The sequence below is a fragment of the Mustela erminea genome, chromosome 15, assembly GCF_009829155.1.
Source record: "Mustela erminea isolate mMusErm1 chromosome 15, mMusErm1.Pri, whole genome shotgun sequence".
Taxonomy (NCBI): domain Eukaryota; kingdom Metazoa; phylum Chordata; class Mammalia; order Carnivora; family Mustelidae; genus Mustela; species Mustela erminea.
Genome location: NC_045628.1, coordinates 58,241,592 through 58,267,075, shown reverse-complemented (window position 1 = coordinate 58,267,075; position 25,484 = coordinate 58,241,592). Strand labels below are relative to the sequence as shown.

At 38.6% G+C, this 25,484-nt stretch overlaps 1 protein-coding gene across 1 annotated transcript; it reads left to right on the top strand.

Moving 5' to 3' along the window:
• Positions 1–2,058: 2,058 nt before the first annotated feature.
• On the top strand, positions 2,059–25,267 carry LOC116574085 (28S ribosomal protein S9, mitochondrial-like). The gene is given in 5 exon segments (XM_032314609.1): positions 2,059–2,080; positions 2,891–3,099; positions 4,260–4,336; positions 24,806–24,848; positions 24,850–25,267. Coding segments are annotated over 5 exon segments (735 nt in total). The 3' UTR covers positions 25,234–25,267.
• Positions 25,268–25,484: the final 217 nt, after the last annotated feature.

Sequence of the window (25,484 nt, the reverse complement as noted above, 5' to 3'; positions counted from 1 at the left end):
CCTTTTAGTCATTGATAATTCATTATATTCAATTTTCTCTCTTAATATGACTGGTGTGGTTTCCACCTTCTGAAGGGACCCTGTCTGTTGACTCTGTGATTCCACTTACATGAAATTATTAGGCAAAACTAATCCATGGTGATAGTGGTTACCTCTGGGAAGTTTATTGACTGGAACAGTCATAAGGGAGCTTTCCAGGGTTCTGGCAATAGTTTATATTTTAATCTGGGTAATGGTTTCATAAATGTATATACATATAAAATTCCATTAACCTGCAGGATTAAGATGTGCACACCTTCCTCCATGTAAATTACTCCTCAGTCATAAGAGTGGGAAAAAACTATGTTGCAAGCTAGAAGAGGAGATAAAGGGATGGATAAATGGAACTCTTTCTGGCTGAACCAGCCCCCTTTGCACACTTCCCTTTAATATCACACAGCAGGTACTCTGAATGCCACGGTCCTGAACAAAACAACATGGCCAGAATGAGCTGCAAAAAATGTTAAGTGACAGTATGCTTAACTCAAAATCCAAGTTCTGTTAGCTAAGGAGGAAGGAAAGAGGGGATACTGGAGTAAACAACCAGTAGTGTCTGCCCCAACCAGTACTGTATTAAATTAAAATTTTATTCAGTGATAGCCACTGGATTAAACCTTGGGAGGTAGCAATAGACAAACTGGCAGGCCCCCGACATCACAGAGCTTACGTTCTAGCACTTGGATCTTAGTAGATCCTCAAATAATGTTTATTGAATGAATACATGAATGATAAAGGAGATGAATGAAGGAACAATGTTTGTTTCAATGGGAATAAACTACTTTGGGAACCACAACCATAGCTCTCATGCTGAGAAGAGTATGTGCTTTACTAAGAACAAGTGAGCCATCTCTGAGAGGCAGGTAGGGCTGATACATCAGGCACATAAGTTTTAGAAAGTTATCAATCACCACACAGAAATGACCTCTCAGTGGAGGCCAGGGTTGAACTCTCTCTGCTGGGAACATAGATCAACATGTCACCTCTTCCAGAGCCCAGCTGGAGTTTGTGGTCTCCCAGATATATGGTTTTAAATGCAATTAATTTAAAAAAAAAAAAAAAAAGCACCAACTAAAATGGCTATTAACCAAATTCAGGGGAAATACATGCTGCCCCGGAAAGATAAGAAAGCATTACACATCAAAGGCTTATCAGAGAACAGTTCAATTTGGATGAGATCTCTGAGCCTCAAGCTTGGGTTTAGCTGCAGAAGGCCCTGTACCTTTTCTTAGGGCCTCCTGGGAGACTTCTGGGGCTCTTATCACTGGGCAGCACACACACACCAAAATTTAATTTAGAGAGCTGAATTGGACAAGACCCACTGTTTGTCTTAAGCCTGAGCCATGAAGATGATCACAGGGTGTGGGCTTAAGGGTATCACGAGAGAGGGCAAAGGAGGACAGAATTTTGAGAGGGCAATATTCACAGAACTCTGGGAAGAGAAGAGAGAAGGAGCAAGAGACATAATTGTTTCAGACATCAGAGCTCATAATTCAAGAGAAAAGCCTGCATGATGTATAAAATATCAAAGGGAGTTAGAATGGGAATGCATAGGCACTGGCTGCCACATTCTTTTTACAATGGCACTGAAATGCTATATTGAAGCTTTTTTCTAAATTAGACAGAGAGGGGCGCCTGGGTGGCTCAGTGGGTTAAAGCCTCTGCCTTCGGCTCAGGTCATGATCTCAGGATCCTGGGATGAAGCCCCGCATCGGGCTCTCTGCTCAGCAGGGGGCCTGCTTCCCTTCCCCTCTCTCTGCCTGCCTCTCTGCCTACTTGTGATCTCTGTCAAATAAATAAAATATTAATAAATAAATAAATAAATAAATAAATAAATAAATAAATAAGACAGAGAGTTTAATGAAAAAAAAAAAAAAAAAAAGACCAGGAGGACAATGTTGCTGCTCCCCAGGTATGGAGCTATGAGCAACGACCTCTCTAGACCCAATATTGTCAACCATGAAATGGAGGATTATAACACATGACAGAAGTAGCAGCCAAAAGAAGAAAATTCCTTAGAGGATGATTAAACTTTATCTGCCAGGTAGGTATTCGCACTTAAAGAAGAGTTTACGAAGGAATCATAAATCATAAATTGCATTGCTATTTCCCATCTGAAAATGAGAAGTTCTAATAGGCAGTGGCTATTTAACAGGTGCCTCACACATAATATTTATTCAAAGCAGACCTTCTGTATATTTAGTCAATTCATTTTATAATGAGATGGAAATGTTGCTATAATGATGCCCAACTGTAATGGAAGGGTTTGTAATGGGATGCTCTGGTATAAAGAATACTGAATCTGCTTCTGTGTATTTATTTATTCACTTATTTATATACACTCTGACTCATTCTAAAAAAAAAAATTTGAGGTGATTTGCAACCGAAACACAGTAACATGATAAACTATAAATGAAAAATGGAAAGAAAAAAAAAACCAGTTCAGGGCAAAGATAAATTAGAAGAGCAGGTCATGACATCATGGAAAACAAAATAAAGAAATGTATTCTGTAAGGGATTGCACACTTGCTACAATTTATTTTTGACATTGTTTCTGAACTTCCTGAAACAAAGACAAAAGAGATGGACAGTGACATAGTTCTCATCTGAAGGGAAAAACAAAACCATACTATTTTCTCAGAAGGACAGGGAATCCAGTGATCTGAATTATAGAATGAGTTGTATCATCGTGGGCAAGACATCCAACATTTCTGGGTATTTCTGATTCTTCATAGAATGAAGAATTGAAGGATTTGCCCAGGTAACTGAATTTACCTCGTGTTGTGAGTGGAAGGAATGTGTGCCCCTTTCAAATCCAACCTTTTGTGGGTGACCTCCTCTGTTTTTTCTGCAGGCTGCAAGCGAGTTCTCAGAGTTTCCCAGGTTGGAATCCGTAGCAAGCAGACTCTGAGCTACATGTATATTAGGTTGGGACTAGACCAATATCTGTGGAAAGGAGGGGGACGGCAAGAGTGCGTAAGGGCTACGTCGAGCTATGAAGTAGGCCTGATGACAGCCATGGCTGACCCTGTGGGATCTCGGGAGTTAAAACAGCCCAAGAAAGTCAGCTTGTGTTGAGCTGAAATGACTGGTATATCTACTTCAGTCATTTCCTGGATGCGCGCTACTCCAGAAAGCGACCCTGCGTCAGGCAGCTCTCTAAAGCTGAGGCTGTCTCTAAAGACAATAACATCCGAAAGCATACCCAACAGCTGGAACAATACATCCTTCTTTGAAGGGGGATATGAATGGTTCATCTCCATATCCACCACAAAGAGTGACCTCCCAAGTCACAAGCTAAACACGGCTGAGTCCAACCCAGCACCCCCACCTTTCACTCTTTATACTGAACAATTTTAAGATTTACCTGTTACAGCAACGAGTTGTATTATTTCTCACACACACACACACACACACACAAAATCTTTAGACATGACTAACATTTGAATAAAAAAGTCTCTAGTGATTATGCACTGTAATGAATATTCCTCCTTCATTAAACTGAGTTAACGCAGAGTCTGAACAGAGCTGTGAAGTTCACAGAATTTTTCTTCAACTTTTGTTCTGTGACTTTCCCATCTTCCCATGCCCACTATCAGCTACTTTCCAACCTGCTTCATAAACCAAATACGTATATTCACACTCGTTGAGCTTGCCACCTTCTGAAAATCTTTTATCACTGCCACATATTCAAAACTACTTCTAATAAAAATTACGAGTTTTTCCACTGGGAAACATATATTTTTAATCCTAGAAATAAAGAGATGTAACCATTACATGGAATTTCACACATACACCATATGAGGTGAAGGAAATTTTGAGATACTGGGAACTCAACCATCTACCAAGAAGGGATACAATTGTGTTTTTAAGATCAGCCCACTTTTCAACTACATGGCTCCAGGCTTGAGTCCTAAATGGTCTTAGGCTATAACAGATAAGAAGTAAAACATGGTTAATTCATAAGACTTACCCATATTTATCTTCAAAGAGTGTTGTGGGAATTATCAGATAGTCTTTTCATACTCCTGTACTTCCCCTCACCGCTGGCGTTCACTGCCTGAGAACCCATATGAAGCAAGACTTACCTCTGTAGCCACAGTCACATTGAGGAGGCTGGCATTCCTGGCAAGAATGCTGTACTTACAAGATGCCCAAGTGCCTTGAGATAGCAGTGTGGAATCACTAGCAGAATGTTCTCTAGGTTGGTGCTGTTGTTCCAGATTGAACGGTGGAAAAACAAGGGGCAGATTCTTGAGAGAACACGGTTGCTGCACCCACATATCCAGAAGAATCCCCTGTAAGAACAATGCCTCATGAGAAGCTACGCTGATTTAGAGTATAGCTACCTCTCTATGAATGTCAGTCCTCAGTTCTTGGAATTCAGTCAGCTGGGCTTGGCCAGGCTAGGCCATGAGGAAGAACCACTCAGGAAGAAGATGCCAAGATAGCTTTCTTGACACATTTGTCATTACAGGAATGTACTCTCTCATTCTCCCTTCACCTAAAAATCCTCATTCAAATTAATCCCGAGTAGCAGCCTTGCTAGTTCCTATCCAAACATAGTTAAATCCCAGTCTAGAGATAAGTTAGGACTTCGACTACATATATGAAGAATTTAAGAAACAGGGCAGTAATAATAATAGCACTATCACTATAATAACAGCTAACACTTATTGAACACTAACTACATACCAACCACTGTGCTAAATGCTTTGTAAGTAATTTTTGATTTAACTACTATCAAACACTACACAAAAGATATTGTTCTTTTTTACCATTAAAAATATGTACAGTAGAGAGAGTCAAATAACACATCCACATTCACAGATCTAGGAATTTGCTAGCCCAAATATAACCCTAAAGCTTAAGTTTACAATTGCTGTCCTCTGCAGACAGTTACAAGGCACCGACCTTCATGTTATCATGCCCCGCTTAAAGAATTTGAGCACTCATTTCATTAGAAGTGATTAGTCAAAAGGTATACAGCTTAGTTGACCCTTCAGATTTTGTACTATCTTAGATATGAAAAAAGACCCCATTAACTCAAAAGAATAAGGAATAATAAGTAATAAGGACTTCTACCAAGAGCAGAACATCTTTCTGGGTAGGCACCAGTATCTACCCACTGTCTTTTAGAGAATCTGAACATCTTTTTTTTTTTTTCTTTAAGATTTTATTTCTTTATTTGACAGAGAGAGAGAGAGAGAGAGAGAGAGAGATCACAAGTAGGCAGAGAAGCAGGCGGCGGCGGGGGGGGGGGGGGGGCAGGGAGCAGAGAGCCCAATGAGGTGCTCAATCCCAGGACCCTGAGATCATGACCTGAGCTGAAGGCAGAGGCTTAACCTGCTGAACCAGCCAGGTGCCCCAAAGAATCTGAGTATCTTTTACACTCAAAGTCTCTTGGACCCCCAGGAGACCCTAATACAAAGGACAGCTTACCAAAGAAAAGCATTTTGTTTGGGAGGAATACCAGGAAACAGGAGGACAGAAAAATAACAAGAAGGGATTGGATAACCAAAAGGTGTGTGTCTGAAACAAACTTCATTATCTAGCCAAGTTAAGCCCTGAAGCTGGATACATGTCAAGTATCTTATAGTACTCATGTATTGAACCATACCATATTCAATACCTTCTTCCAACTCCCATTCTCTGCAACTCTCCACCTTTTTTCATGCTATTTTATTATCTCTGCTCCCACAACAACTCACTTAATTTCACAGTATTGGTCAGCTTTGGCTGCACCAACAACCAACTGCCAAAATCAATGGCTTATAAAACATATTAATTTCTTGTTCACAGTACATAAGGGTTGCGGGGTAGAACACATGATGATTAGCTACCATCTGGTCTGTGTTGTTTTCCTAGTGGGGGACAGAAACAAAAGAAAGAGCCATTCCATGCACATTAATTAAAGCTTTTGCTCAGATGTGGTATTTGTTATTCACACTAACAATCCATTGGCTTAAGCAAAGGAGCCTACTTTATCCACTCTGGTTGGTGTGGGGCATGATAAGGGTGAGGAGGAAATGAATAATTGGAAGCAAAGAAGATCTGCACAAACTGAGTCACTTCCCTACCCAGTCACAAGAATGTTCTGTCTGACCCTCTCAAAATGCTGTGTGCTCCAGATTTCTGTCCTTGCTGCCTTTTCTTAATTCCTTTACACATTTTCCTTAAGTCAACCTGTCCATATCCATGGTACCAGCTACCAATACTCTCACATCAGTATCTTTAGCACCACTTATTTCCTTGATTTCAGGCACACATTCTCTCTATGTACTGAATATCTCTACCCAAATCCTTTCAGTAGCACAAACTCAAGTTATGCAAAACAACAACAGCAACAAAACCCCCACTAATTTATTGGTTTATTTATCTTGATATTCCCTAATTTGCGCTTTTCTTTCACACTGTGATTTATCTATTACAACCCGAAGTCCTTCTGTATATCAATCATGAATACAAAGCCTTAACTCATCTTTCTCTTTCCCTAAATCCAAGCATCACCATAGCCTCTTCAGTCTGCCCCACTCCTCCCTCCTCACCCCTACTGCCCTTGTCTGTGCCCTTGCTGTCCTCTCAGAAGTGAGCCACTGTAGTAGAGCTTCTAACTGGTCTCCCCTTCCCCAGCTTCTGTCTTCTAACATTCCACACTATTCCTTGAATATGACATGAGTGCTCTCATCTTAGGGTCTTTGCCCTTACTCGCTGCTTCCTTGGTCTCAGAGTCTTCCTCCAATATGCACATGGCTACTGCCCTCACCTCCTTCTAGTCCGTGATCAAATATTGTCTTATCATGATCTTTTCTCTGAATACCCCAAATAAAATACAATACTCTCCCTACAACCTAGCACTGTTTTTTAAAAATCCTGCTTTGTCTTTATTAAATGTATCAATACCGGACACATTTTATTTATACGTTCCTTACAAGATTTGCTACAAGCAAAGAGGGCGACAAACCATAAGAGACACCTGGGGCACCGGGGTGGCTCAGTTGGTTAAAGCCTCTGCCTTAGGCTCACTCAGGTAATGATCCCAGGGTCCTGGGATCGAGCCCACATCCGGGCTCTCTGCTCAGCGGAAGGCTGCTTCTCTTCCTCTCTCTCTCTGCCTGCCTCTCTGCCTGCTTGTGATCTCTGTCTGTCAAATAAATAAATAAAATCTTAAAAAAAAAAAAAAAAGAGAGGAAACAAACGGAGGGTTGCTGGAGAGCAGGAGGGTAGGGGGATGGGGTAACAGGGTGATGGGCATTAAGGAGGGCACAGGACGCAATAAGCACTGGGTGTTATAGACAACTGATGAATCACTGAATTCTGCTTCTAAAACTAATAATACTTTATATGCTAATTAATTGAATTGAATTTAAAAATTTTAAAAAGAAAACAAATAAAGTGAGTCCGTGTAGATAGCAAAAAAATAAAACAAACAAACAAACAAAACAAAACAAAAAACCCTAAGATGCTCAGGAGCCAGGGCTGGGAGAATGCAGATTATTCCTTCTTCCAGAGACGTGCTGACTGTGGGTTCCAAGTGATATGCGGAGCTGCACCCGAGAATGCTCTCTATGACACTCACAATCACCTGGGAGGCAGCCCTTGCTGGCCAGACCTCCAGGATAGAACCAAGGTGTCCACAGGTGGGGCCTAGGTATTTATTTATTCATCAAGAAACAAAGTCTCAAGTGAAGGAACTAGGTTTTAATCATAGAATATCAGGCATCATGGAGGATATGGAGGGGATACCTCAGTGATTCTGACTCCCTGAAATCACATCACAAAGTCTACTTCGATGTTCTCAACTACCCACCTGGCTCACAACCCTCCTCTCCCCCGACCACAGGGAAAAAGCCAAGCAATTATATGACACTGAAATCATTCTGCTAGTCGCCATTCTAAAAAAGCAAGTTGACAAAAACTATAAATGTCCCAGTATGCTTTCAATTCAAGCACCAAGTTTCAAAAAAGTTAAATTTTTATATCATTTCCAGCATCAAATCAATAGATTAGGTGCTACAAATGGAATCCAAACTATTAAAAAACCTGTAGCTTAGTCTTTGTATAAAATAAATTAGAAATTTATTTCAACATAATGTACAAGCCATTCTTGCTCTGAGCTGATATCTCTAATCTGCAGAATTTCTTTCTGAAACATAGGGATACAAAGGCAGAAGAATGAAAAAGAAAAAGAAAAAGAAAAACAGCTCTTTAAAGTCTTCAGTGTTCTCAAAAGCTCAGTTCCCTCATTTCAGAAACCTGGCTAGGAAATATTGATTTTCTCAGAAACAAGCAAGAATCAGCTAATTCCTTGAGGCAATTAATGGTTTTGTTATTTAACATTCGTTATTCAACAATTGTTTAACACTGGAGGGCTTATCATGCATTTGTTGTGAAGCACCTTTCCCAGGGGGAGAGCACTTGGATCAAGGCCAAACCACAGAAGGGAGGTGGAAATGTTAGCATGAGCTGAAGGCATATATGCTTCTGGCTGGTTTCTGTGGATGAAGTAAAGGATATTATCATTCCAGCCCCTGTCCTTACTATCTGCTTTCAGGGTGGACCCCTTGTGCTTTGAGGAACCATTTGAGTGAGAATGAACAGCATGAATCTGCTATGAATGAAGCATTTACTAAGAAAACTAGTTTAACAGTGCTCCTTTCATTGCCTGATTTTATAAATACTTTACAGCAATCTGAGGGGCAGGTATTAATACTCCACATTTTCAGATACAGAGAATTTAGGTGACTTGTCCACACTTGCACAGAGTGGAGGTAAAGTCAAACTCTAGTTTTAATTCCACATTATTTCATGGGAACTAGAATTGTTTTCATCGTAGCCAACATAGGGGAACCTATTCCTTAACTACACATCTCTTTTGAATAATTCTAATTTCCACAAATTATTACTCAGAAGAGCTCTACAAAGAACATGTTTCCATATTTTTGCTAATAATGTGAACTTTTCCCAGAAATTACATGAAGAGACAAAGGAAGAATAAATAGAATGTTACACTGAACAGGATGGCAGGGACATGCTGCATTCCCGTCCCCCTGACAAGTTGCATCTGAAAGTCACAAGAATTCCTAGTTAGGTCTGTAGACCTTCTGGTAGCTTAGGAATTCAACTGAAGAGGAAGGTGAACATTTCTTTCCATTAAAGGCATAAAAGCAAGTGAATGAAGTGAGATCACAAGTTTCAGAACCTGCAAGCATTGTGATGTGACACACTGTATTTACAAGCGTACTGTTTGTTGATTAAAATGTACAGAAAAAAAAATAGATGTGCTGCTCAACACAGAATTATAAGCGTTCCTTTTGAGCAAGCATTCTTTCTGAGAGCTGTGCTGAAGCCATTAGTGACATATGCGAAGAAAACGAGACTTTTTGCAATCCTACATTGCCAAAAGGAGACCACTACATTACTTTCAGCAAGAGAACGGTCGCCAAGAGCTCACATCAATTGCCTATCCTTCAGCAAGTATCCTGGGAATATCTCACAGGACTCCTTGGAAAACAGTAGGAAATACATCGTGATGTGGTAAACCATTCTCATGACTCAATAACTTTTTATCCTTTCCTCAAGCCAAACAGTTAAAAAGACTGCCTGCTATTATTCTTAGCTGCTGGGATGTAGCTTCCTGTTCTGTGTTTTCATCACAGGTGGTGATTGCCAAGAGGAAAAGTTGTTCAAGAAAATAACTTGTCACAAGCTAATGCATGACTCAAGCATGGAAAGTTATTTGAAGTTAAATTCTAGAAACAGAAAGTCTTCCCTTGGGAAGGACTCAGATGTGCAGAGATGTGACCCACTATTTGAATGACTACCATCTGCCAAGCACTTTATAAATATCATTTGATTTAACATCACAACCACTATGGCAGATCCTCCTACCTTCACTTTATATGTGAGAAAGATAAGCTCAAACTTTTAAGAAATTGCTAAGATCACACAATCAGTGAGTAGTAGAAATTATTTTTTTTATCTTTAAATTTTTATTGAGGTATACATTCAAATAGTAATGTACATAAACTACACTAATCTTGTAGCTAATGAAATGTTACATGTATTTATGCCCATGCAATCACCATGTAACTGAGGATAGAAAAAGTTAACACACTGTAGAAAGTTCCTTCTTGCCTTTTTCCATCCAATATACAACCCAGAAGTGACCTCTACCTTGACTTCTATAAACATGGATAAATTACATTTGTCCTTAAACTTCATACAAATGTAGCATGACTAGCCACCCTAATTTGCCTGGAACTGAGGAATGCCCCAGATGTGGACCTTCTAGTGCTAAATCTAGCACCGTTGGTCATCTTTTAAATTGAATCATACAATATGTATTCATTTCTGTTTTGTTTTATAGAACATAATGTCTCTGAGAGTGATCTAGGCTGTTACCTATAATAAGGTTTTGTTCATTATTGTATGTTATTCCGTTTCATTACTCCTCTATAATGTATTAATCCATTATCCTGTTCATGGACATTTGTTCCTAATTTTTGACTTTCATGAATAAAGGTAACAAAAATGTCATAAGAGTTTTTTGTGGAAATAATTACTCAATTTTCTTGTTAGAAGAAATGCTAGCTCATAGCAGATATGTTTTAACGGACACCACCAAAATTTTCTGAAATCGTTGTACCAATTTCTACTCCTAGCAATTTATAAAAGTTTTAGTTGCTTTGCTACCTTACCAACATTTGGCAGGTCAATTTTTCAGTCATTCTTGCTATGTGATAGTCTACTATTACCAATATTCATTCCCTTGTGCCATCTCCTTCCATACTGATTATGGTCTTGGCCATGTGATTCACTTCAGCCAATGGAATCTTAACAAGCATGACATAAACTAAGATTTGATAAACACTTGCCCACTGGGGCTTGTTCTTTTGGGACACTCACTCTGAGAGACCTGATCCACCACATAAAGATGTTTGACTATGCTGCTAGAGAGACTGCATGGAGAGGTGGAAGGGAAGCAGAAACATTAGGATGGACTGCTCAGCTGGGTCCTAGCTGCTCCAACCATCTCCACTGAAGTGTCAGACCTGTGAGTGAAAAGCCACATTGGAAATTCCAATCTCAGTAAAAGCAACATGGAACAGAATTGCCCAATGGAGTCTAGTCCAGATGAAGAACTGAGAAAAAATATTATCGTTACTGTTCAGTCATTAAATTTGGGGGTGGTTTATTTCATAACTATAGGTAGGTTCTAACAGGTAAGTTTATATTAATATCTCCCTTTGGTTTTGAATATTCCCCTGAAGAATGATGATACTGAGCACCATTTCAGATGTTTATTGTCTGCTTGGATAATCATGAAATTTTATTTTATTGCACTTTATCACTTAACTTTCCCATTAGATCTTCTGTCTTCTTCTGCTATGATTATAAATCCATTACTTTAGTCTACCACAAGTTCCTTTACCTCTTCCTAAACATCAATACCTTAAATAGTTTAATTCCATATAGTCTTTCAACACTTTGTGCTAGGACTTCCATTTTAAAATGCCATAAGCTCCATGATACATTGCTGTTATTTTTGTTTTAAATAACAATTTTTTTTTCTATTTTCCTACATATTTACTCTTTCCAGTGTTCTTCAGTTCTTCCTCCAGTTTTGTACTTTCACCTGGGCTCATTATGCTTCAGCCTAAAGCAGTCAAATTCTTTATAGAGTAGGTATGGAAGCAGTGAATTCCCTGAGATTTTGTTTGAAAAACTTCTTAAATTTCACCTTAAATTTTCACAATTAGCTGTCCTTCGTTTATTTTTCAAGGAGGGAATGATACTCAGTGCCAATTTTTCTTACTTCATAGACAATACTATTTATATTATTTTTTAGTGTTTAAAATTTTCAAAATTTATATACATTAAAATTCCACTTTATGGTGTATAGTTTTATGGATTGTGACTCAACTGCATAGAATTCAGTAGCCATAATATAACCATGATACAAAACAGCTTCATTACTCCCCAGATTCTTTCATCCTACCCCAATCTCTGAAGACCACTGATGTGTTCTCAATTCCTAGTTTAGCCTTTTTTAACTGGGGCGCCTAATATAATTGGGGCACCTGGGAGGCTCAGTGGGTTAAAGCCTTTGCCTTTGGCTCAGGTCATGATCCCAGGGTCCTAGGATTGAGCCCCACATCCAGCTCTATGCTCAGCAGGGAGCCTGCTTCCTCCTCTCTCTCTGCCTGCCTCTCTGCCTACTTGTGATCTCTGTCAAATAAATAAATAAATTCTTTAAAAAAAAAAAGAATGCCATATAACTGAAGGAAACAGTAGATAGCCTTTTTTTACCTTAAAATTTTTTTCTAGTTTTATTGAGAAATAATTTACACAACTTTATGTTTAATGATGATTAGGTTTGTACATGTTACCAAATCATGATTGTAACAGGTTCAGCTAATGTCTATAATCTCATATAAAGATAAAGAAAAAAAAATTCTCCTTGTGCTGAGAACTCTTAAAATCTACACTCCTAACAACTTTCCTAAAATTCACATAGCAGTGTTAACTCTAGCTATCATGTTGCGTATTATATTCCTAATACTTATAACTGGAAATTTGTACCTTTTGATCACCTTCCTCAAATCCCCCCTCCCTCACCCTTCATTTCTGGTAAAGACATGTCTGATCTCCTTTTCCATAAGTTTGGTTTTTTTGTTTTGGGGTTTCTGTTTATTCTTATCCATGTATAAATGAGATCATACAGTATTTTTCTTACTTCACTTATCATAAAGCTATATACTTATGGCATCACAACTTTTTTATCCATTCATCAATTGATGGACTCAGGTTGTGTCCATGCCTTGGCTATGTAAATAATGCCATCATGAACATGGAGGCATAGACAATTATATGGTCACAATTATACGGTCAATCTTCAACAAAGGAGGCAAGAACATGCAACGGGGAAAAGAAAGTCTCTTCAACAAATGGTATTGGGAAAACTGGACAGCTATGCAAAAGAATAAAACTGGATCACTTTCTTATAATATACACAAAAATAAACTTAAAATGGATAAAGATCTAAATGTTAAGACCTGAAATCATAAAAATCATAGAAGAGAAAATAGGCAGTAATTTCTCTGACATTGGCTGTTACAATTTTTCTAGATAGGTCTCCTGAGGCCTATCTAGAAAACATAAAGCAAAAATAAACTATTGGGACTATATCAAAATAAAAAGTTCTCCACAGCAAAGGAAATAATCAATAAAACTAAAAGAGAGCCCACTAAATGGAAGAAGATGCGAAATGACAAAGCCAATAAAAGTTTAGTGTCCAAAATACATAAAGAACTTATAAAACTCAATAACCTAAAAACAAATAATCCAATTAAAAAATGGGCAGAAGACATGAACAGCTATTTCTCCAAAGACAACATCCAGATGGCTAACAGATACATGAAAAGATGCTCATCACCACTCACAATCAGGGAAATGCAAATCAAAACCACAATGAAGTATGACTTCACATTGATCAGAATGGCCAAAATCAATAACACAAGAAACAAGAGGTGTTGATGAGGATGTAGAGAAAGAGGAACGCTCTTGAACTGTTGGCAGGAATATAAACTGGTGAAGCCACTCTGGAAATCAGTCTGAACATTCCTCAAAAAAAAGTTAAAAATAGAACTACCCCAAATTCCAGCAATAGCACTACTGAGTATATAACCAAAGAATACAAAAATACTAATTCAAAGGTACATGAATCTCCCTATGTTTATAGCAGCATTATTTATAACAGTCAAATTATGGAAGTAGATGTGGTGTCTGTGTGTATGTGTATATATAAATATATATGCATATGTATATTATGTATGTATATTGTATATGTATATATTTATATATGTATATATTTTCCTATGTTTACATACATATATATACAAATATATGCATACACACACACAAAATGGAATATTATTCAGCCACAAAAAAAGTATGAAACCTTACCATTTGCCAGGACATGAATGCAACTAGAGTAACATGCTAAGCAAAATACGTGAAAGAAAGACAAATACCATATGATGTCACTTACATGAAGAATTTAAGAAATAAAACAAATGAGTAAATGGGAGAAAGAGAGAGAGAGAGAGACAAACCACAAAATAAATCTCTTAACTATAGAGAACAAACTAATGGTTACCAGAGGGGAGAGGGAGGGGGATGGGTTAAATGGGTGATGGGAAATGAAGGAGTGCACTTGTCGAGATGAGCACGAGGTGATATATGGAATTTTTCAATCATTATATCGTACAACTGAAACTAATATAGCACTATAATAACTGGAATTTTTAAAAAGGAAAAATGTATTTACATGTGTATTTTGACTCTAAAAAAATAAAATATATCTTGGGAAATCAAATTATGTTTTCCCTAAGTTTACTTTTTTCCATTTTTCATTATTTTAATTTGCCTAAACCTTTTATTATTTATGCTTATTATTTTGCATTATGCATTATTTTGTCTTAAAACTGGTTTAAAATTATCAGCCTTTGTCTATGTAAAACCTTACCACACTTTCTAAAGCATGTACACTTTTAAAACACTATGATAATTTTTGAAAAGGATGATTGGAATTAGCTATTCCTTTCCCTCTGCCACATTTCCAAGATTTGCCGTTAAGTGGCTATCATATTACTCATTCTTTCCCATGGGCTGTGAACAGAAACAATGTATTTACTTCCAGGTTAAGACAATTAGAGCTGATATTCCCCCTTCATCCCCTTCTTCCCCTCTGTAGTGACCTCAGAGACTACATTTAGCACAGCTACAAGATGCCATGGCCTCCATTAGCCTTGGTCTCTGAAAGGCCATGTGCAGCAGAGCCCTCTGCTCACCAACCAGTAACAAGTAATGCGTGAGACATAAACAGTTGGTTGTGACAAGCCACTGAGATTTCAAGTTAGTTAAATACAGCACAACCACTCCGTAAGCAGAAAATTCTTTTATACATTTAATGCAACTGGGATCAACATGTAACTAGCATAAATGTATACAAATAAAAAATAATCCTTTCTTCCAATGACTATTCTTATTTTGCCTTGGAGTTCTATTCTAATATCCCAGAAAACAAGGTAAAATGCCTACATTAAGAAGTCTTAAACTAAGGCCACCATTTTCAGGTTAACTCAGCCTCATGTAATACTTGATTCAAAGTTCAAATTCTCAATCACAGCTATTTCTCCTCTCTCAATAGAGCTTACATCTCTCTTCTCCCTCCTGAGACCCATAAATGGGTTCAAGATGAACCTTACTTACTCTTATGCATTTACAAGGAGTTACCTCCAAAGCACAGTTTTTCTCCCTGCTCTCCTAGTTCCCATGGTGGTGTGGTCAAGTTTGCTCTGGTGCCTATGTGGGCGTCCATCAGGATATTTCTACTCCAGCTTGGACTACTTTGGCATTCTACTGGCTCTGGATGCTGACGTTGGCAACAACTGAGCTCTGCCTTCATTACAAAGACCCTATATTCAGAGGCTGGCCAACATTTTCTGGCCCTGTAGTGAAAGAGTATTTTAGGCTCTGTGGGCCACAAACAGTCTCTGTTGTATATTTTTCTTCCTTTTTCTTGCTCATCTTGTGGTGTAGCGGTGATGATGATCAGTCTTCTTCTTTCCCCTCTCTTTTCTTTGCCTTCTCTTTCTCCCTCCTTCTCTTCATCATTATTCTCTTCTTTTTGAAATTGTAAACACCATTCAGACCTTAGGGCCATAAAAATGAATACTGGCAGGATATGACCCATTGGCCACAATTTGCCAACCTCTGACTTACAACCTTTTCATTCTGACCTTGGGCCTCTTCTAGCTTCCAACATCGATTTTAACAACTCCTGGGTTCCTGGCATGCTCCATAATCTGTGGGAGGTTGTGGGCTATTTCAGGTCCATCTGTTGAAAAATTCCCTCTTCCCAGAGTCCTTTTTTTATTTTTATATTTTTTTTATTACTTCTGCACCATGCTGATCCCAGAAACAGACCAAGGGTTGGCATGTTCTTTCGTTCCCTCTTAACCTGCTGGGACCCTACTGGAGTGTGATGGCCTGAGGCTCAAGAAATGGGGGGTGCAGGTCTGTTTTCAGGGACTCAGGTAACAGCTTTCCATTCTGTGAAACTTCTTTAAATTCTTCTTTTCCCCACCGAGAATAGCTTTCTACTTTTTTCTGTTTGGTGGATCATGTCCTCTGATCTTCTAAACTACGGTATATAGGAAAACTCTTCCACTGTGCTGCACCAGTCTTGGATTTTACTATATAAAAGGGACATTTTGTAACTTAGAAAATGCCTCTTTCTCAACCAAAGTAAACCAGTTTTTAATATATATTCCAACCCATCCCTGAAATAAACATCATAAATCTCCATATTTTGTAATTAAGTACTTCCTAATTTACCTGCTACTGATACAAATTTTTCTGAACAGAGGTACGTATGTATGTATTTCAAGCTACCAGACATCTAAACTGCGTCAGCGATGGAGCATGAATTTTCCGTATTTTGCAGGAAGTTCATAGCTTCAAGGGTAATGTAAAGCAAAGTATTCAAAAGTTGTATATTATAATCATCTATTTAAATATTTTAAGTGATCATTTATTCATAAGGCCCCACTTTTTCCTTCCCAAGATACTTGGCATGATGCAGAAGCAATTAAAAGACACTCGTAATCATAATCACAGCAATTATTATGTTTTCTGGGAGCTCTGTGCCACCCTTACATACCAAGCCTCCAGAGATCTAGTTCTGCTTCTGGAATAGAGAGCATCCTGTCCTTAACAGAGGTTTCAGCCTATGCTCCTGCCTGGGTCACCCAGAAGAGCATCAGCAGTGACTCAGCAGCACCCTGGGAGGCACTCTTAGTGACTCAGTGTCACACAGCAAAAGAGAAGGTCGCTACAATACTTGGCCTTTCTTTTCCTCTTGTGAGAGTTCTTTCTATGATAGCTGTAGGGTGAAATACAGCAAATTTAAAATTCCAAAAACATTCTGCTTTAGATGCCCTACAACATGGTTCCAGCTTTGGTTATAGAAAGGAGTGGAATGTGTAAGATGGTTTTATAGCTTTAGAAAGAAATAATTTCTAAAAAAATATTAGTTTCATTCAGCAGGGTCCAAATTGCTTACCTATGCTTGTGTTCTATATCTCTTTTCTCCTCTTGTATGTGTGTTTAGGAGGGAGAAGGAACATCCAGTCCAATATCACAAATCGTGTGCCTCCTTCTTCCAGGGTATCCCTGGAAAATATGAAAAGGGGACCACTGGGCCAGGCTGTTGAGGAACTGACCTTCCCTCCTGTCTGGACTGAATTTCAGCATTGGAACTACCACTTCTGAGAAACTTCCTCCTGCCTGTGTTCAGGCCTCAGTATTTAGGCTTATAAATATGCAGTTACCTACTGGTCACCCTCACTATAAGTGAACTCTGTAAAGGCAGAAATTATGTCAAGCTTTCAAAAATGATTCTTAAAAGAAAGGAGGAGAGGGGTGCCTGGGTGGCTCAGTGGGTTTAAGCCTCCTGCCTTCGGCTCAGGTCATGATCCCAGGGTCCTAGGACCAAGCCCCACATCTGGCTCTCTGCTCAGCAGGAAGCCTGTTCCCCCACCCCCTGCCCCTGTGTGCCACTCTGCCTGCTTGTGATCTCTGTCTGTCAAATAAATAAATAAAATGTTTAAAAAAAAAAAAAGAAGAAGAAGAAGTGAGGCGAGCTTGAGAGAGCAATGAATGAAAGAACACATGAAACTAATTAGTCTGGTAAGATTATTTGTAGTTTTGAGAGGTTCATTTATCATGTTTTTCTGAAAAAAAAGGATGGTACACTTCATTCAGCAAATCTACTCAGATTAGTGCATTAAATCCGATCAAATATCTGGGTTATACGCTTGAGTATCATGACTGAGACAATACTGGATCATCACCAGGAAGGCTAAATACTGAATAAAATCTTTCATCTGACAGCTTTCATCTGACAGCCGAAAGGGATAAAACCACCAAAGATAATGACTCATGATGAACACAGGCTCTTCCTAAGAAGGAAAGACAAGTAATAAGGATCTTGTTCTAGTCCATCTTTATTATTGGTAAGTGAGTCCATTATATACAGTAGGTCATGTAAGAAGATCATTGGATATCCACAGCTAAATTTAATATATTACGTTTCTTTTCATCCAATTAAATGAGTTTAAAGCCTCTATCAGAGCACTGTGGTAAGTACCAGAAGTAAGAGGGGGAGGAACACACAAGCAAAAACCTGGCATATAAACAGGTGGTATGAAGTCATAGTGCAAAGGCCCTGAGCCAGGTGGCCTGGGTTTGAACTTCACCACTCCTAACTTCTAACTCTGTGACCCTGGACAGGTTATGTAGCATCAGTAATCCTCAGTTGCCGCACTCATGAAATTATAACAGTACCTATCTCTTAGGGTTACTGAGAAGATAAATGACACGGCAAAAACACTTTGTTCAGCATTTGACACAGAAAGTCCTCCAAAGTCACAGTAATTATTATTGTTTTGCTATTGCTGATGTTTTCATTATAATTAAGATAGAGTCCTTGACATAGGAGCCATGGTTTGGCTGAGAATGACAACTACTACTTATCAATTGATTTTCACAAAATAGATCATAGCAAATTGAAATACAGTCTACCAAATACACCAATAACCTTCAATATTCTTAATAATATGTATGAACTAAAAGAAGTTTTGATCATTTATCAATGTTCTCTTTCTGTTTATTAAATCATACTCTTGCATTATGTAGGTAGCTATTGGATACTGGATATTTCTTTAATAAACCACATTTAAATTTAATTAGAATGATAATGTATTCTTGTTTGAGTTTCTCATAGAATTATTTAATCTTCCATAAACACTCCTATCGAGGTCAAAAACAATTCTTTGCACAAATATAAGTCCTCAGGCCTATAAGAACAGATTCAAAATCAAAACAGTTCTACCAGGCCTGCAAAAGCCCTACAAAATTGATGTAATCCTAAGGACTACACAGTGGTTCAGTTCTAATGTGGATGATTCTGAAGATTTTCTTGCTAAATGGAACAGTGCTCCAAAGAATGAAGCCCACTCGCAATATTCTGAAGTCTTTTAAATGCCAACCACCAAGCTAAAGAGGTGAAGATGAATTACAGGAAGGCCTTTCTCAATAAGCTAAAGCCTTCATCCCATAGTGAGCCTAGAATAAAACAAACCAAAGCAAGCAGGTTTCATCTCCTCAGGCCCTTTGCCTTTGAGAGGTCTGAAAGGCTATAGTGATGGACTGTCAAGAAAAGATGGTTGTAGGGGCGCCTGGGTGGCTCAGTGTGTTAAGCCACTGCCTTCGGCTCAGGTCATGATCTCAGGGTCCTGGGATCGAGTCCCACATCGGGCTCTCTGCTCAGCAGGGAGCCTGCTTCCCTTCCTCTCTCTCTGCCTGCCTCTCTGCCTACTTGTGATCTCTCTCTATCAAATAAATAAATAAAATCTTTAAAAAAAAAAAAAAGATGGTTGTAGCACTTAACTTCCTTTCACATTTATGGAGGAAAAAGGTAAGACAGACTATTGTATCTCAAAGATCTGCTTCTCAGTTTCATGCTATTCAACCCTACCCAGAGCACATGTAAAGATGTTCACAAGACTAAGCAAAGCATCAGGGCAAACATCAGGTCTTCCTTGGGCATCCATTTTTCTAGAAGCTTGGTGGGAAAGCATTATCTTTATATTTAATCAGACACAGATACCTCAAGAATTCTTACAATAAATCAGGAAATCTAAAAATATATGTGCTTTCTGGGACTTGCAGCTTAGGAATATCTTGTCTACTTTGCTCTTCTGAAACTTTAATAGAAAGTTTGAATATCCAGTATGACAAAATGTTCCCACCAGCCAAACATAAACAAAAGTTCCAGGGTTTTATGTTCTGAATTTGTATTCATTTCTTTTGTCTCTCCATTACTTAAGTGTACACAAAAGCAAACTCTAGCTATAATAAACACACGATTCGCTTTGCCCTCTTCTCCAACCCAGGTCCATGCCCTTTTATCCCCTTTATAGCTAAAGGATTTTGTCCTTCTGTTATGCTTTCCCTTGAGGATATAGAGCTTTATAAAAATCACATAGAACAGCTGATGATACTCCTAAGATCCTTACAAGGCAAATGCAGATGGTGATGATAACCACCCACACACTGTCCGTCTGCTCAGATGTTAACCTCAAGGGAAAAAAATCTATACCAGTGAAATAAGGACATTTTTCATGTCAGCAAAGAAATACTGTGAAAAGGTACAATCATGATCCCACCCACTCACCCAGGCTCTGATTTGAGAGTACTATAGTCAAACATACAGGCCCCAGGATTAATTACTAGACTGCAAAAGTCACTCTGACTTTTCTAAGAGTGATTAATGACTTTGCAAGTCAGTGAGCAATAGTGATCTGGGTGTTTGGGTTTCAGGTAGAGGACAGTGTGTGGATCACAAACTTACAGAATACCCAGATAACCATCTTTATATTTCTGTACCTTCTATGGTTCCTGGCATGGGCGGCTGGAGGGTACAAATAAATATCTGAGAAGAACTAAATGAATAAATAGCTTTCAGAAGATTTTCAGTTCAAGGGAAGTTGAGGCCCAGGAAAAATTTAATAAAATTAGTTTGTCACACTATCATGGTTAGAATTGTATCTCCACTAATTAACTGTGAAATCCTGGGTAAGATATTTAAACTTCCCAAGATTCCAATTCCTCATGCATAAAACAATATACTCATAGGGTCCACTATAGAAACTAAGTGATATAAAACACCAAAGGTACAGTGATTAACTGAGTGCTTGTCACAAGTAGATACTGAATAATTTAATCTTCCTTAACAGGTAACCAGAAAAGTTCAGCCTCTCCTTTGCTGAAGAGCTCAGAGTGGAAAGCAAGGTATGAAAAATAGAACTTTCATCTGGAAAATGATGAAAAATAACCTGAACTGAAAATGAGTACTGCCTGAAGCCAGAGATATTCATTCATTCATTTTGCTTTGATCTTGCTCTTTAGTGGCTATGTGATGTTGAAGAAGTCATTTAAGCTCTGATAGTCTCAGTTATATCAGCCACAAATTATGACTATAATTTTTGTAATTTATAAATTAAAATTTATAAATTTTATAGTTTTAATAATTTTTGCTCATTCCATCATATAGTTCTATTTTGAGATTTTGTGTAAGGTATAACCATGATTTGTAAATAGTGACATATTATACAAATATAAGGCACTATTATGAATCAATTTTGGGGGTTGCTAAATATAGAAATGGCATATAAATATACTTGAATAGCAGGCAAAGGGGCTCATAGTAATATTTCTCTTACTACGGGAAAGAGAAAAATCGTGCTTTCAAGGCCAAGTAATAAGTCAGAGTCCCTAACTTTAGATCCAATAGGCTCAGAGTTTTCATCTTGCATACTTGGAAAACTAAACTGGGAAGAATTGAGAAGATGTTGTTGGGCCCAATTTTAAAAAGTACCATTGTAGTTCAGTTGTAGCTGCTAAGGATCCAGAAGGGAGGTGAGTCCATACGTGTGCTGTGAATTTTCCATCGTAACATGACATGTTCTTTCTGCCCAAAATATTGCTGACAACCCACTTGAAACTCTCTATTCTGTGAACGCTAACTTGTTGTGTTTGCCAGTAGCTTTAAATTTCTTTCTCTGCTTCCTGACATATCTTGCTTCCACCCACCATTTTTGTTTTCATCAGTTTCTGTATAAACTCATTTCCTAGGGACCTCTTTTTTTTTTTAATTCCCATGGGAATTCCCATGTGCAATCCTAAATTTACATTTATTGCCCTAATATCTGTACATAACTTTTATAAGTCATTATCACTCAAATATGGCTAAGAATTTATAAATCTTCATTCTTCTAACCCCCTTATCCTCTTTAGTTTCTTATTTCTAATATTCCATTTATCTCAGGGTGTGCAATGCTTTATATGCAAGAGCCATAAAATTTAAATGCATTCTATTATATTGGAGGAAATAGAATCCCCGTAACTTCAGAGATTTTTCTATCTCCCTGTGTACATCTAAATTCTAGGGCTTTCACGAAGCTGTGGTATCATGAAAAGTGGACACCATGTCCTTGCTATTATCTGTTCATGCTGGCATCTTCTGAGACTTCCAGAACACCAATCCCTGGACCTTTAACCATCCGTCCACATGCTTGGCTTCTGAGCAAGCCCTCATTTGCATCTGCTCATACCCTTTGCGATATTATAGTTGTTATGGCTAGCAACTTCTTAAATGAGGAGTAAAAGTTAAGAGGAAAAAGGGCAAAAGTAAATACAAGAGAAAATACATTAATTCATATTTCTAAACCAAAAATGTTTTCTGACTTTCCTTCCAAACACAATGGAATAATGAGAACTGATTTACCCTTATACCCCAAACAAACAAAAATGGACAGAAGTATTTTTTTAAAGTTTTCACATCAGATATCATACATCAGGCAGTCAAAGGGACTGCAAAATGGGATTTCCTAGGAGACAGAAAACAAACAACGTGAGCACTTGAGCCCTATCACACTTCAGATTACTTCCTGGAGGGAATTTTCAGACTGTGTGTGAGAAGGCAGAATCATGCAGAGTCTGTTGGTCTCCATGAGGTGGAAAGATGAAACTGGGAGTCTTAGTAATTGTCTAAATTGAAGAGCAGAGTAGCAGAGAAGAGAGAATTCCAAAGACAGAGAACTCTAGAGATCTGCAGAGGATCTACCTCAATTATCTGTTAGAGAATTTACATGTATGTAAGGAAACTATCTAAAGCAAGAAAAAGAAAAAAATTCTCAAAGTGGTTAATTAGAACTTACAGAGCACCAGCAGTATTTCCTTTTCTAGCCAGTGAGAATGGAAAGCTTCATTATTCAGAAGATGTTGGGTATACTACTGAAAAGAAAATGGTCTCATGGGGAAAAATTAACCTCAGAAGAAACAAGGCTCTGATCTTGCTAACAAAATCTAAAAGAAACACCTTAAAGAACTGAACTTTTTCAAGTAACTTAATTGCATCCTAAAGTTCAGAAACATTTATAGGAATACAAAAATATCCAGAACCCAACAGGATAAAATTCATGTTATCTGGCATTAAATTAAAAAAAAATTAGTAGGTATGTAGGGAATCAGGTAAATACAATGCATAAGGGAGAGAGAAAAAATAAATCAATACAAACATACCCAGAAATAACACAGCTGACACAATTTGTAGTGGGGAAAAAACATAATTATAACTTAACTGGATATGTCCAAGAAACTAGAAGAAAGATTGAACATGCTAAGTAGTAACACAAAAGATATAAAAGAAACCCAAGGAGGGGTGTCTGAATGGTGTAGTCAGTTAAGCATCTGACTTTTGGTTTTGGCTCAGGTCATGATCTCATGGGTTAGTGATTGAGCTTTGAGCTCAACCAGGAGTCCACAGGAAGATTATCTCTGTTCTCCCCTCTCTGTCTCTCAAACCAATCAGTCAGTCTTTAAAAAAAAAAAAAAAAAAAAAGAAAAAGAAAGAAAGAAAGAAAGAGAGAAAGACCCAGAGTGAAGACCCCGGAGCTGAGGGCTCACAGTTCTGGAAGCTCAGAGGACAGAGATAAGCGGGGCCCTCAGTCCACTGCTGACAGGGTTGCTGGGGGCAGGCAACACCTATGGAAGGCTGCAGTTTTCAGGGGTGCTTGTTACAGAAAGGAAGACTGTGTGTTCTAGAGTGTTCAGAGAGGAGCAGACTGTGACTACTCTGCCCTGGGACAGAGGTCTGGGTGCTTGTATTTCCCTTTGCTCTGACCCTCCCAAAAGGTCTGAAAAGCCTCCAGATAACAAAAGCCCCCCCAAAATGGTTTCCATGGAGCCCAGCCCCCTGACAAGGGGCAAATCTGCCCAAACAGGGTTGCCTGAAAAACAATGCAGCAGGCCCCTCCACCAGAAGACAAGCTGGAAGAACAAGAGGATGAAAACCCTACGGTCCCCATAAAATTGTAAAACCCCAACACCAGGGGAAAATAGTATTTCAAGCTCCAGGTGTTACCTCACAGCCTATGTATTTCTCAGATACAACTTTTTTTTTTTTTTTAATTATTTCTCATGTTTCTTCTCTGTTTTTTCTTTTCACCTATTTCTCATTTCAACTAGATGTTTAATACAACGTATTCCACAGTAACATTTTAACTTGTACTTTTTCACACCTATATATTTTTTCTTTTCTTTTCTTTTCTTTTCTTTTCTTTTCTTTTCTTTCTTTTCTTTTCTTTTCTTTTCCATGAAGGTATTATGTGAAATATATACACCAGACACAAAAAGACAAATATTGTATAATTCCACTTATATGAAGGTATGGAATAGGCCAATTCATAGAGACAAAGTAGATCACCATGCTCCAGAAAATGCAGAGTTACTGCCTATTGGGTGCAGAGCCATACTCCCTCTGAAATCTGCAGAGGAATCCCTCTTCACCTCTGATAGTTTGTTAGCAATATTTGGTATTCCTTGGTTTGGAGCTGCCTAACTCTATTCTCTGCCTTCCTCACATGGTATTTTCCCTGTGTGTGTATCTCAATTTTTTTTTTTTTTAATTTTTTTAAGGGGAAAGAGCACACAGACAAGGGGGAGGGGCAGAGAGAGAGGGAAAAGGAGAATCTTAAGCAGGATCCATGCTCAGTGCAGAGCCCAGCATGGGACTGATCTCATGATCCTGAGATCATGACCCAACCAAAATCAAGAGTTGGACACTTAATTGACTGAGCGCAAAAGCAGAAGCAGTTGTTTATGAGCGTGGAAGTGGGAAGAATAAAAGTAAATGGAATTGATTACCTGCTTTACTTTCCAGTGACACAAGACAGAGAACAGTTGATGTTCCCCTTCCACTTCCTCGACCGACTTGGAAAACACGACACGACCTGCACGGTCTCGGGCGGTGGGCGGTCATCCGAGGCTGGAGCCATACGTCTGGCGGTGGCCAGAGCCTTGTGCAGTTTTGTCACCGAGGAAGAGGTCGAGTGGATGAGGCAAGCTGGACTGCTGACTGCCGATCCACGTGTCGGAGAACGGAAGAAGCCAGGCCAAGAGGGAGCCCGCAGAAAGTTTACCTGGAAGAAGCGCTACGTGTTCTTTTACGGGCAAGGAGAGGAAACGCCGTGTATATGTGCCTGGCATGCGGCAGACATACAATAAATATTTGCTGGCCGGTATGAGGGCAACACTATCAGGCATTTGAGTTGGGAGAGGATTTCACCCAGGCACCCCAGCAATTTTCTTATAAGGACACCAGCCATTTTGGATTAGGGGCTCACTGTACTGAAGACTCATTCTAATTAATGATACTCACAATGACACTATATGCTAGTAAAGTCACATTCTGAAATATTGGAGGTTAGGACTTCAAAGTATCTTTTTTTAGAGAGACACAATTCAACCCATAACAG